This window comes from Neltuma alba, unplaced genomic scaffold, assembly GCF_004799145.2.
Source record: "Neltuma alba isolate B1F8T4 unplaced genomic scaffold, ASM479914v2 tig00001822_pilon, whole genome shotgun sequence".
Classification (NCBI taxonomy): Eukaryota; Viridiplantae; Streptophyta; class Magnoliopsida; order Fabales; family Fabaceae; genus Neltuma; species Neltuma alba.
In genome coordinates this window covers 77,124-90,329 of record NW_021632630.1, presented here as the reverse complement: position 1 = coordinate 90,329, position 13,206 = coordinate 77,124, and the positions used below count along the sequence as shown (strand labels likewise).

At 34.6% G+C, this 13,206-nt stretch overlaps 4 protein-coding genes across 4 annotated transcripts; 1 reads left to right on the top strand and 3 right to left on the bottom strand.

The window, feature by feature from the left end:
* Nucleotides 1–825: 825 nt before the first annotated feature.
* Nucleotides 826–3,484, bottom strand: LOC114712171 (choline-phosphate cytidylyltransferase 2-like). The gene is made up of 8 exons (XM_028896643.1): nt 3,348–3,484; nt 2,484–2,597; nt 2,290–2,385; nt 2,089–2,131; nt 1,836–1,991; nt 1,608–1,688; nt 1,261–1,371; nt 826–1,134 (listed from the first exon to the last, which is right to left on the bottom strand). The coding sequence occupies exons 1-8, from the start codon at nt 3,482–3,484 to the stop codon at nt 835–837; spliced, it is 1,038 nt and encodes a 345-aa protein (XP_028752476.1). The 3' UTR covers nt 826–834.
* Nucleotides 3,485–4,408: 924 nt separating this feature from the next.
* Nucleotides 4,409–6,903, top strand: LOC114712222 (double-stranded RNA-binding protein 1-like). The gene is made up of 4 exons (XM_028896705.1): nt 4,409–4,631; nt 4,962–5,209; nt 5,720–5,939; nt 6,494–6,903. Exons 1-4 carry the CDS (start codon nt 4,409–4,411, stop codon nt 6,901–6,903), a joined length of 1,101 nt encoding a protein of 366 aa, XP_028752538.1.
* Nucleotides 6,904–8,021: 1,118 nt separating this feature from the next.
* On the bottom strand, nt 8,022–9,436 carry LOC114712163 (inactive protein RESTRICTED TEV MOVEMENT 2-like). The gene is made up of 2 exons (XM_028896631.1): nt 9,290–9,436; nt 8,022–9,102 (listed from the first exon to the last, which is right to left on the bottom strand). The coding sequence occupies exons 1-2, from the start codon at nt 9,402–9,404 to the stop codon at nt 8,174–8,176; spliced, it is 1,044 nt and encodes a 347-aa protein (XP_028752464.1). The 5' UTR covers nt 9,405–9,436; the 3' UTR covers nt 8,022–8,173.
* A 2,469-nt stretch (nt 9,437–11,905) lies between these two features.
* On the bottom strand, nt 11,906–12,630 carry LOC114712214 (inactive protein RESTRICTED TEV MOVEMENT 2-like). The gene is made up of 2 exons (XM_028896698.1): nt 12,513–12,630; nt 11,906–12,374 (listed from the first exon to the last, which is right to left on the bottom strand). Exons 1-2 carry the CDS (start codon nt 12,613–12,615, stop codon nt 11,986–11,988), a joined length of 492 nt encoding a protein of 163 aa, XP_028752531.1. The 5' UTR covers nt 12,616–12,630; the 3' UTR covers nt 11,906–11,985.
* Between the last annotated feature and the right edge of the window lie 576 nt (nt 12,631–13,206).

Genomic DNA, 13,206 nt, shown 5'->3' with positions numbered 1-13,206 from the left:
AGAGGACTCAATGACTTGACCAGAACAGGATCAAAACAGAGAAAATAAAAGGGCTTATTGAAATTGCATACCTTTTTGGAAAAACGACCCTCAATTAATTACGGACTGATACCATAGCTCATGCTTTCAAAATTTAACATCATGTTTTATAATTTCTTTCCTCGATATGACAAGTGAGTTTCGTGTGTGTGTGTTACTTCCCCTGTATAACAACTCCAAAAAGCTTTAGAGAATGAGTTATACCTGTAGCATGTAGGTAGTACTGATGGTAACCTCGATGACAACACATGTTTCTAATTTCTTCACTATCGGTGACACGAATCTAAATACGTCCTCGTCAAAAGTCTCAATTACAAACTTCACAATCTAAAAATTTGAGCACATACAAGCTAAATCAACATAACGATACTTGATCGAGAAGGATGAGTTTGATATGTCATTACTGTTATTTTATATTTTCTTGCTTCAAACTTTAATCCAACAAAATTATACCAAACCGCACCATTACAGATTTACAGTTGCTTTAAAATTAAACATTAGTCAAGAGAAATCCAGACCCTTGGAATATTGATGGGCAACACCAGGCGATCTGTCACAAAAACTCGTGATATTTTCTCCAGTTTTAACGAGTCAATAAACAAGAGAGTACTCACAAGTCACAACCACAAGTTCAATGCACAAAAATATATACCACTAGCAATTTTTGTGCTTTGGCTTTTTGTAGATAGAATGATAATAAAGATAGATTACTCCAATGAAATATGTGGCACCATCATCCACTAATACACATTTTGCTAAGGATATCTAGGTTCCATTACATCACAGTAAACAAACCTACTTTTCTTTTTCATCTTTCACGTTTTTAAGGCGCTCTTCATCGCAACTTTCAACAAAATATTCTTCATCGCTGGTATAGCAACTCTCAACAAAATATTCTTCTTCATCACTGTCATCCCCACCTTCATAATAATACTCTTCACCATCATTTGCAAAACAAAACTCCTCTCCATAGTCATCATAATAACACTCTTCACACTCCTCATTATCACTTTTCCCATTTTGTTGCAGAAGTGAACAGTCTCGTGGTTGCTGACCGCTTAACCTCTCTTGAATTTGATCCCTGATTGCTGTGCCCTGGCATGGACCCGAGTCATAGCAGAAAATAAGAAAAAGAAAAAGTTGTGAGAAGTTACCTTTGAGTCTGCAAGCATATCAATAGTAACATAACATACTTTAATTTGTCTGCATAAATTAACTCACCATCTTGTAGCAACCTTCTTCAAACCTCTCCAGAAATCCAGCAACCCAGCGATCAGCATTTTCCAGCCACTCATATCTATGCATAGTAGCAGTCTTCGCAACACTTTGAATCTGGAAAATATAGCAGCAAATACAGATTCCTATAACGTTCAATTTCCAAGACAACTATAGGTAACAAACCAGAGTTCTCTGTTTTTCAGTAATCTTTATCACATGCACACGTAAGATTCTTTACTTATTGTCTTTCATCTCACAATCTTGCCATCTCATTAATTTCACATGGCTTTAAAGTATTATTTCAACTTAGTTAATCTGACATTATGGGTTAATGACTTGAGTTGATATACCTTTTCACCAACTTTCTCTTGCTGTTCCTTTACTTTCTCTTGAAGGTTCTTAAGCCTCCTATTCACCCTTAATCGCTTTTCCTGTTAATATGAACGCAAGCACAACAAGTAAAATCCTCCAACAGATGTGAGAATGGTGTAAATGAAAACAATTATTCTTTTACCAGACAAGTACAATCAATTCATTTATACAAAATAAGGATTTGAAAAAAATATGCCAGCTCATACCTTCACATAGCTCACACCGAGGTCCTTCCTCGAGTACCCACGATCTAAGTTACGCAAAACATAGTTGTTATAATCTTTGACAATCCTCATTATAATGTCTGACGTAGACACCCCTTCTGTTCGTTTTGTTTCCTTAAATTTCCCGATGGATTTAACCTGCAAACAAAAATTGATTCACATAAATTATACCTGAAAAGAGAAACTTCCATCAAAATAAACAACCAAGGCTGATAGAACATTTTCTTGCACATACATATTCATAAACATCGTTCCCAGCCCCACTGGCATCAGCATAGCTGTGAACAATTCATCGGCAAGTGCAAAAGATTATACTATGCATTCAAAAGCTTCAACCATTACTCCACCAATGCAAATACAGAGTTAAATATTATCATCATTACAAATCCAATAAACACGTACGAACTAGAGAGAAACGGACAGGGAATTTTCTTACGGAAGAGCATCATGAGCCACATAGTCGATCTTGTGCTTGTCAATAAATTCTTGTGTCATAACCCATGGTGCATCTGGAATGACTTCATCCACCCACCTGCTCAAATTTATTTCTCATTGTTATGGTAAGTCGCAAAGAGCTGTTTATTTACCCAAAAGAAAGAAAGAAAGAAAGAGTTGACATAAGTATCTCACTTGCAGTGCCGAAGCGATTCATAACGTTCAGCCTCTGTCATAACAGTTTTGCCCTTGTATTTGTTGGTGACTTCATCGTTGCAACATCCAACAAGCAAGTAGGTATTCGGAAATCTAAAATTTCCGTGAAAAGGCCAGAGAGTTAGCCAAACAATATGAAGATACAATTTCATGATTCCACGCTTATATTTCATTGCAAAAGCACGAACTGACATCTAAAGAGGAAAAGAACGTACTTTAGGACAGCGATTTAACTAATTTTTCAGAACTTTAGAGAAAATGTCCCCTTTCTCAGAAGCACACTTAAACTTTCTCAGGTCATCTAAATAGATATGCTATTAGTACTGCATCCGTTCACATCTAATTTGATTATATTGTTTTGGACTTGCGCTCTGAATACCGTCAATATCATTTTAATTTTAAACAATCACATGGAAAAATTCAACATTAACTTTCTCACGATGGAAACGTCAATAGTTGCGCACTCATCACTTAGGTTACGTGTCTGGGTCAACCTGCAGGTTGAGTGACCAATATCCAAAAATAAATAGCAGATTACATTTGTTATTGTCAATAGTTAATACAGGCCAAGAAAAAAAGGATGACAAACATAGCATTCACTTAGTGAGTTTAGCTCTGTATTTGTATTTTATGTAATCTTAATGCAGGACAATAGGCTAGCTAATGCAAGGAAGGAAGAAAAGGCAGTGCGACTCGCTCCTTGTGCAAATACATGAATCTCAAAAGATCGACAATGTATGATGCATCGCGTTTCATTTCCGCATCAGTGCTAAATGAGTCTAATTAATGTCAAAACCTAATTTGTGAAAAGTAAAATCGAAAAGGACGAAGATAGATGCGTACGATATCTTGGCTTGCTCGAGGGAACGAGCATGGCCGAAGTGGAAAAGGTCGTAGATGCCATCGGCGTAGACGCGAACGGGACGGTCTTGAGGAGGAGAAGACGATGGATTGGAATCGCTAGGCTTCTCGGTCGCCATTTCGAATCACGCAACCTCTGATCTCATTCTTGCGCGTCTCCAGCGGCATGCTCTTGTTAAACGATTTATTTAGCATCCTTCTTCTTCCGCCACAAGCCCTTAGCAAGTGTCGTCGTTTGAACCGCTCAAATATGCTGCTGGCAGCTCGTTTTTCTTCTCAAATACTCCTCCGATCCTTATTATAGACCCCATTTGACTTTTATTTGGTCCTAATTATAAGACCCCAATCCATTTTATTACTTATATTTATGCATTTTTTTCTAAGATGATCATTCTAATAATGATAGTTTTAGCCAATATACTTAATTAGCAAGGATATTTTAGGAATGACAACTCTTATTTATTATAAAAAACCAACTTAATTTACTTCCTTAATCTCCTCAAATAAGTCAATTGGGTCTTATAATTAGGACCGGAGGAATAGTTTTTTTTTTTTTTTTAAATGGCAGTTCACAAATATACTACTTTCTTATTTATTTTCTTCTTACTGTTGGTTTATCCCTCAAATTTATTTAATTTAAATCAAATTTACTTTATCCTTCAAATTATTTAATTTAAATCAAATTTAGTCTTTTAATATTATATAAATTTAATTTTTGCTTTCAAGCTCTCAGTTTAAAAAATATTGAAATATTCTGTTCGGTTGTGTGCGTTTTTAATTTGAAATATATATATATATATATATATATATTTATATATGCGTTTGTTTTTCAAAACAAATCATTCACATGCATGCATGCATCCAACTGTACGAAGTCGTCCTTCTCCTTCACGCGGAGAGTATTTCCCTGACACTCGCATAGTCGCATTTTCTTTCTTTCACTCTCTGAAGTCTCAATAAATTCACAGATACAGAGTGAGGAAGAGACTGTGTGTGGGAATTGTTCTGTGATTGTGAGTGGATTAAGAAGAAGGTGGATCAACATGTACAAGACGAAGCTGCAGGAGCTCTGCCACCAGAAACGGTGGGGCTTGCCCAGGTACACCGCCATGAAAGACGGTCCTGATCACATCCCAAGCTTCAAAGCTTCAGTCTCTGTCAATGGCCTCACCTTTGACTCTCCCGGACCCTGTTCTTCTTCCAAACTTGCTCAAAACAAAGCCGCCATGCTCGCTTTCCTCCATTTCACTTCTTCTGATCCTACGGGTACCCCCTTTATGTTCTGCCTTTTAGTCAAATGCTCTTCCTTAACACAATTTTAATCTTGCTCTGTTCGTGTGTTTAATTGTATCACTGACATGAAGGCACTAACTTTTGAGGTCTCTCTTCAACATCTACATATAATTACGCATATAATTAATTACATTCCCGTACAACCTGCAGGAACAGGTTGTTGGCTCTTGATCATCTTATTCAGAATATATTCTAGATCGATCTTTCAAATTTTTGTCATGTCTGCTTTAACCCCCCTGTTTCTAAGTGATTGTTCTCCGTGTCAACATTTATTTCTGTTTAACAATCTAATTATGCTTACAGATTCTAATCAACTGAGTAAAACCCAGTTGCAGAACTATGATCAAAGGAAAAGTTTTGATTCGGCTGCTTTTACTATTGAACGTGGAGGCCTCCCTCAGGTTCCTTGCATGAAGGTTCCAAGCTCAGTTGATGGCCAATGTTCTGAGAGGCCAGCAACTTTCAGCACTTCGCAGGAGGCAGAGCAGGCTGCTGCGAAGGTTGCTTCGATGTCACTGTCACTTGACAGCCCCAAGAAGCTAAGAATGCTTGTAGTTTATGCAATGGCTCCTATTAAAATCCTTCTTGATGCTTTGTGAACATCAAATAGTTATCTAGATGTAAGATGTTAGGAACAATTTCTTCACTTTTTGGAGGGCTTAAAAATATTAAAAAATAAGAGCCAAATTTGACAAAAAGTTTTTGATGAAATTTCAATACCTTAAATTAAAATTTTTTTTACTATTTCTAGTACAAATAAAGCATATCTCAAGGGTAAAACAGAAAGGCCTAAATAGGAACTAGACGTAGGACCATATCTTGTTCTTAAAAAAAGTCTGTGTACACCAAGATTTTTTCTGTTTAGAAGTTTAAGCTTATGTTCTCTCTTAATTGATTAATTATGATCCATTGTAAAGAAAAAGTTCGATTCCAAACATGTTCTGTATATGGTTAACTCATTTACCAGCAGTAATAATAGACAAAGGTCCAAGAAGTTTGAGTGTTTGATCTGTATATGTCAAATGCATTATGAATGAATCTTGATTTGCATCTTTATCCAGGGTGACTCTGCTCTCTACAAGAATTTACTGCAGGAGTTAGCTCAGAGGGAAGGCTTTTGCAAACCAACGTATAAAACCATGAGATCTGGTACAGTTCACATGCCAACTTTCTTTTCTATTGTGGAGGTAGAAGGAAAGGAATTTCATGGGGAGCCAATGAAATCCAAGAGACAGGCAGAACAGGACGCAGCGAAGGTTGCTTTCATTGCTCTGAAAGAGTGTAAGTTGATTATACTTAATGGTTGGCATGTTTAGTTTCAGACTAAGGCATAAGAACCCTTTTGAGATCTGATGTTCAAAATCACCATAGGATTGGCTTGATCCCTATCTTCATGGACTTGAATTAAGTGCCTTCTCTTTCTCTTTAAATTATAATTACTTCTTTTTCCAGTCAATAGAAACAGTATAATTGCTTTTTATAAGTGATTTGGCATGTGCTGTGTTCTCTTGTACATAAATACCAAATTATTCAGCAGCATAATAGCAGAGATGCTAGAATTTCACGACTCCAACTTCCAGTTCTTGTATGAAGATTGTGGATTCTGAGGTTAGATCATTGGATCTATACTAATAAAGACATTTGATCCTGGTAGATGCTATCCTGTAGTAGTTCCTAGGTAGAATTAAGATTTCTTATTTCAGTTGCCTTAGGGCTATAGGATGGAGAAATAGATACCCCTTATCAGACATTCGGGGAGCTTGTGCTCCTTCTTTCATTTCCCTTCCAGTTTCACGTCACCAACCACTTATATATTTATGGCATATTTTTCTCAGCGGATAAGGCTCAAGAGAAGGACATGGATATGGTGGATGAGATTGAGATGCTACCCAATATTGTTAAAGTCGACAATGAGATTTCCAGCCCATCATCTCTACAGCATTCTGAGGGAGACATGATGAAGACCATAAAGAGCTTACAATCTTCTGAAGTAGTGCATGAATCCTCAGCCAAAGAGTGTCCTTCTTCCCCAGAATCCTCACGGCTTGACCTCTCTGCCCATTCAGTTTCAGAGCTGAACAAGGCAAAGACTCCTGAGGCAAGCAGTTATCTGCTTCATGACAGAATCAGGGTTTATACAAGCTTCCCAGATCATTCATTCCCTGAGGGAATAACTGTTCTGCCTATTAGGGAGAACAGGTGGGTTGCAGTGAGTCTGGAATTCCCAAATGAGAAACATAACTGATGAATGATCACAAGAGCTCTTTATGCGGACATGTTCTACTCAGCCAGTGGTTTGTGGATTAGAATCTCCAGAACTTATGCAGTTGGCTTTTTAGCTCTTTCTATTTTTACAGAGGTTTCTTAAGCATATGAAATACATGAATTTACTGTGATGTTTGAGAATCCCGTTTGGCCGTAATAGTGCCTTTCGCCATAATAGTGGTGTCAGCTATCCCTGAGGACAACTATTAAAGACTTTAAAGCGTTTTACCATATATAGATATTTGTTGGTAAAGAATTTAGGAGTTATTTTCGCAATGTATTGCCTTTGGTCATACTGAATACAGATCATGCTCGTGAAACTTCATAATAAATTTGGTGTGTTGGTATCAAGGGGATCAAATCAATCATTAAAAAAAAAAAAAACGTAGAAATGTGCTTGTCACATTTGGGATGTGATCCATCAGCAAACCCAACAGACCTAGCAATGCGAGGCCATTTCCATTCAAAGTGACAGAGAACCTAAATGCTCTCTTCTTCTGATATATATGTGGATGTGTGGGCTGTTGAAGGCAAAAATAGGAAATTGATAGAGCTTTGCTCATGGAGTTTTCTCCCTTCTGCCAAAAAGTGAGTCCATTTAATAGGAGTTATCCTGATTCTAGTCTCACGTGTCAGGACATAAACTGGGCCTTCATCCTAATTGCCCATCTCCCATATATAATGATGCTGGGTACATTTTACTGGAAAATTCTTGATACTTTTATCCATTTAGTCTCTCATATTTATTATTTTTTCTCAAACTAATTTATCTAACTTACAAAATTGATATCATCTAATGTTATACAAGAAGTATTTTAGAAAAATCATGTTATCTTAATCGATATATATTTGACTTTCTTAATTTACTCAAATTAATTAAGTAACTCTTATTCTAAAGATCAGAGAGCATATTTTTGTATTGTGAAGTGAGTAAATTTAAACTGATACACAAATTGATGACCTTTTTTTTTTTAACCCGCATCAAGTAAGATGTTAAAATAGTAAATCAAGGAAATGTGACAAGAGGAATAGGCCATATTTTACATAACATGGAGTTACAAATTTGGGGAAAAGAAGTACAGCTGAGCGCCTGAGCTAAGTTTCAACTGTCAAAAGTCTTTATTTTTGAATAATTAAAACTTTTTAATCATCTTATTTATTTTACTGGATTTATTCATTTCTTGTGTGCCCTATGCATTTGGCTGTGTGTATGCTGCAAATGAAATACATAAGCGTGATCAGGAAGCTGTTCACAACTCTTGTTCTTCTTCTGATCCTTCGAGAGATGGTTTGAGTGCATTCTTAAGGTATAGCACAAATGCCACAACCAACAATACAACCAGTAGGTTCATCAAATACTTCATTTTCTTCAACCTTGCCACAAAATCACCAAGAGCTTCCCTATATTTATAAGAATCCTTCTGTTCATCAGCAGGTAATGGTGGCCTTAAACTGAGAGTGAAATCTAGAAGATGAGTCTGAAATCTCGAAAATTTCTTGGTTCTTTGCTTTCCATCAGGAGCTTCTGTTACTGCTTCTGCTGCTGCAGGAGGTTCCTTCTCTTTCTGTTTGGCTGCTGGTATTTTCCCGGAAACTTCATCTGCACTCTTTGCTTTTGCTTGATCCTCTTGGTGAACAGCTTTTTTCTCACCATCAACCCCATTTTTTATTTTCCCCTTTTCCTTTGTAAAATCATCACTTGCAGCTGCAGGTTCCTTTTCTTTCTTGTTGGTTTTCCCAGAATCTTCTTCATCACCACTCTTGGCTTTTTCTTGATCCTCTTGATGAACAGCGTCTTTCTCACTAACCCCACCATCAGTTTTTCCCGTTTCCTTTGTAAGATCATCTCCGCTTGCAGCTGATTCCAGATCCTCTTCTGGGGATTCGTCAGAGACTTGATCACCATCACTCGTTGGCTTTGCTTGATCCTCACCATTTTTCTCAGCATCGCCATTATCTCTTTCTGGGGACTTGGCAGATGGAGTTTTGAGTTTGGAAAACTTGATTTTCAGAGTTCCGGCTTCAAACTTGGCGGTGATGTCGTTGGGGTCACAATCAGAAGGAAGCGAGAATTCCTTATAAACACGACGCCATCTGTTCCCACCGATCTGTCGTTGAGCACTGATCTTTAAGATCGGAGCCGAAGTCACTTGAACCTTCAATTGATCCCTTCTAAATCCTATTCATGACTTGAAATTATTTAGATATCAAAAAATCCATGATCCGTATATGAAAATGAGAATTACTGTATATAGTGAACCCAAAAAAAAAGGGTTCAAAAATCAATACATTAATTACAGAATGATTCAAAGATAATATGAATTACAGACATGCATGAATAATTTAGTTTCCAACGTTATTATTACCTGGGAGCATAACAACGAGGACGTGAAAATCATCATCAGTATGCCATTCAAAAAATGGTTCAATATCTTCATACACAACATTATATGCTGCAGCAAATTCAGCCTTGGAATCCATGGACTGTCTTCTTCCTCGTCTTCTTCTTCTTCTTCTTAGGGTTTTAGGAACTGCACCTATTAGCTTGCATGGGGGAGTTTTATCTGAAGGTTTTTATATGAATGGAAATGAGGCTTGGAAAATATAAATATAATATAGTTCGGTATTACTTTTCTTTTGGTGCAAAACTCCAGAGATGTGTGGGTGCAAGAAAAATAAATATACCTTAATTGGAGAATCAATATACTTCCCACAAAAACACACAGAATTTTAGCCTTTGATGGAAGCAAAATCAATAATGTTCAGTTTTCTATTAACTCCTGCATGTGCATGCAAATCTCTTTTCTTTCTTTCATTTTCCTTTGGATTCCTTCCAACAAGCATGCATTCACACTGCTTTACATATACAATATCTTGATTTACATTTTCTGTCTCTATTTTCGTACTTTTTTTTTTAAAAAAAAGTGAATTGGATCTGGGAGATTGATAAAAAAATGCGTGGATGGTTATGTGCCCATTATTTTAATCAAAATTAGCTAAGCCACCACTAGTTAAAAAAACATTAATAAAGTGATGTTTTTACATTGGTTGTTGTGAGAATTTGTAGAGGTGTAGAAATACCAATTAAGAAATGAGCTTCACTTTTTACGGCTTTAGTTATGTTGATATTAATATTGATATTCATTTCTTAGATTTATATTATTTTTCTTTTATAATTAATACCAAATGATTGTTTAGCTGATATAGAGCGAGTCACTTTGAAAATAAGAAAAATTATACTAGATGTATCTATACTTTCTTTCAAGTTTTAATTTGATACCTATGTATTTTTTTTCTCATATTTAAATCATTTAATTTTACTTTTTTTAGTAATATTAGCTCTTGTAATTTTGTTCTATTAACATTTTTAGTTTCTATACAAGGCTTAATGATATTAATAGAGCAAGATTAAAAATTTAATTAAGAAAAAAACACATAGGTACCAAATTAAAAATTAAAAAAAAGTGTGGGACCTCCAAAATGGTTTTCCCTTGAAAATATAAATAATCAATTAAATTTAGTAGAGAAATAAATAGTATTCATATAATTTTCCGAAAATGTATTTGTAATAAGAATTAGCATTATTTGTACTATGTTCTCGAATCAATCACATAACATTTTTTTTTTTATGTTTTAGGTAGGATTTGTTCTTTCATTTTTTTTTTCCTAATGCACCTTTATTTCGAGCATGCATTTACAGTACTTTAGATGCACAATCTTGATTTACTTTTTCTGTGACCTTTTTCCGAACTTCTTTAAGAAAAACAAAATGTAAATTAGACATGTCTTTATTATTTTAATCAAAATTTGGTAAGCTACTGGTAAAATTAAAAGCATTAGTATTTTATAAATAAGATGCAGGATTGGTGTCTTTCTACGTAGGTTCCAATAGTAACTAGTATAAAATACCTATAAAAAACGAGCTTCACTTTTCACTGCTTATTTTAGATCTTAGATTTTATAGTTATGTTAATACTAATGTTGATATTGATTTCTTATATTTATATTATTGGTCTCTTACAATAAACACCAAACGGCAAACGATTGTGCATAGCTCATATAAATAGACGTACTTTTGAAAATATAAATAACCAATTAAATATATGATTTTTATTAGAAAAATAATTAGTATTTACATTATTTTCTTAAAATATATTTTTAACAAGAATTATCATTATTTTTATTTCTTCTCGCATAAATTACATAGCCTTCTCTGTTTTTGTAGGTAGAATAGTTCTTCTAAATAATGCTTGCCCTTTAAACCAAAAAATAATTTCTACGTAATTTAATATTAATTATTTAACAAAATTGTACTTAATTTAATTATTAAGTGAAAAAACATATAATTAAGTTAGTAGAGGATATATTCTGGTAACAAATAAAATCATACTAATAATCAATTATCAATTAATGTTACAAAAAGCGGACCGATTATTGAACAGGACTATTGTCCTCCCCCTCCCCTCCGGGCATCAGGACTATTTATCAAACGGTGGTTGAAGTAATGATTAAATTAATATGCAAGTTTGTGATGTGTTAAAATATTAAAATTATTAGAAGTATTGAGAACAACCAACCAATATTAATCCAAATAGAAGGGGTTTGGCCGCTTAAGTATATATGATGCGACCAATATAATTAACAGTGTTAAGATTAAAGAAATGGGAAAAAATCCTTTATAAAATTAAGGGATTAAGATGACTAAATATGCATTTTTGCCCTAAATTTATTTAAACTCACTTTAATGATTAACAGTATTTAGACCCATAAATATGTTTAGATCTGATATAGTGATATAATATCAGAAAATGTATTAGCTAGAATTCATATTTGCATTTTTTACAGTTTATGTGATTGTGGAAATTTTAAATATCACTCAAGAATAAGACTAATTCGCGAATAATAACATATTGAAAGACCAGCTATCTATAAAACATAAGAATTTCATCAGGAAACACATGTTAATAATATTTACATTGATATTAATTAATTAATGTCACATTTGATTTTCACCCACAAATTTGAAGAGAACACATGAAATTAAAGTATTGATGATATATTTTTACACATCGAAAAGCAGCTGTTGGATATCATCAGATGTTCCAAGAGATGATGAATAATCCTGCATCGCATTATTTCTAATCCCAATCCCAATCACCAAAACCAGCATTAATAAGGCCACAATAAACCCAACCCATTTCCACACTTGTTTCTTATTATTGTTACTGTCTTCTTCTTCCTTCTTCTTCATCACTGTTTTTGGAAGCTTGATGTATAGCTTCCCATCTTCAAACCTGGCAGATATCAGATTGATGTTTATATCTCTAGGAACTGAAAATTCTCTGTAGAAACGACGTCGAACTGATTTTTTGTCCTCCATTTTCTGTTCACCACTCACCTTCAGGATACGGTTTGTGGCTATTTGAACCTTCATTTCGTCTCTCCTAAATCCTGCATTATTATTTTACTTTCAATTCATCAAGACCTTCAACATGCAATTTCATTTTCTTTTCCAACTCAAAAACTGAGGTTTGTTTCAATGAAATAGCTTCAAAATATAGTGAAAGGAAAAAGGGATATATGCAGAACCTGAAAGCAAAACAACAAGGGTGTCACTTTCTTCTTCACGAACCCAATTAAAAGCTGGTTCAAAATCTTCATATAAAATCTCTTTCTTCGCTTTTGAACTCATGATGATTTGTATGTTCCTCTTCCTTTGTTCCTCTACCTTTATATGTGACTATTGGAGATTGAAAGCTCTCTCTCTAGATATATACATGCTTTGATCTGTTCTTGCCCCATCTGCTTGCGTTTTCTTTGAACTTAGGTCTCGTCCTTTTCGTAGAGACATGGTTTTGGGTTTCAGAAATTTGGTTCCCTGATGCACCTAACCAGATGTGGGAGAAAACTTCCGTCATTGGAAATGCTTATTCTCCTTCTTTCTCCCTCTGTCTCTCTCCAATGACTTTCTCCTTCAAACTCTCTCGATTCTTTCTTCCATATAATATTCCCAATCCCTTGTAAATGTAAAGGCTACGTAATAATTTAAAAAAATTAGTTAAGAAAATTATTTAAGGTAGTAAGATATTTGTAAAAAAAAATAATTTGGCTAGAAAAATTTGTAAAAATAGTGTATTACTTTCTTAAAATACCTCTTTAATTGTTTGTATCGAAAACTACTCATATAATTTTCCTTTTAATTTATTTGACTGAACAATAGGGGTTGGGGTGCCGACAAACCTCCAACAAGGATTGTTTTCCTTTTTCATAAATGGGGGCATTT

Bases quoted from the DNA above. Each gene is read 5' to 3' on its own strand.
- LOC114712171 (XM_028896643.1), bottom strand. From the start codon at position 3,484: ATGGCGACCGAGAAGCCTAGCGATTCCAATCCATCGTCTTCTCCTCCT. The intron at 2,132-2,289 runs GTAAGAAAATTC...AATTGTTCACAG, and splicing joins GTGGCTCATGATGCTCTTCC to CTATGCTGATGCCAGTGGGG. The intron at 1,135-1,260 runs GTGAGTTAATTT...GGTCCATGCCAG, and splicing joins AAGAAGGTTGCTACAAGATG to GGCACAGCAATCAGGGATCA.
- LOC114712222 (XM_028896705.1), top strand. From the start codon at position 4,409: ATGTACAAGACGAAGCTGCAGGAGCTCTGCCACCAGAAACGGTGGGGC. The intron at 5,210-5,719 runs GTAGTTTATGCA...ATCTTTATCCAG, and splicing joins CCAAGAAGCTAAGAATGCTT to GGTGACTCTGCTCTCTACAA. The intron at 5,940-6,493 runs GTAAGTTGATTA...TATTTTTCTCAG, and splicing joins TTTCATTGCTCTGAAAGAGT to CGGATAAGGCTCAAGAGAAG.
- LOC114712163 (XM_028896631.1), bottom strand. From the start codon at position 9,404: ATGGATTCCAAGGCTGAATTTGCTGCAGCATATAATGTTGTGTATGAA. The intron at 9,103-9,289 runs GTAATAATAACG...AGTCATGAATAG, and splicing joins CCTCGTTGTTATGCTCCCAG to GATTTAGAAGGGATCAATTG.
- LOC114712214 (XM_028896698.1), bottom strand. From the start codon at position 12,615: ATGAGTTCAAAAGCGAAGAAAGAGATTTTATATGAAGATTTTGAACCA. The intron at 12,375-12,512 runs GTTCTGCATATA...ATAATAATGCAG, and splicing joins CCTTGTTGTTTTGCTTTCAG to GATTTAGGAGAGACGAAATG.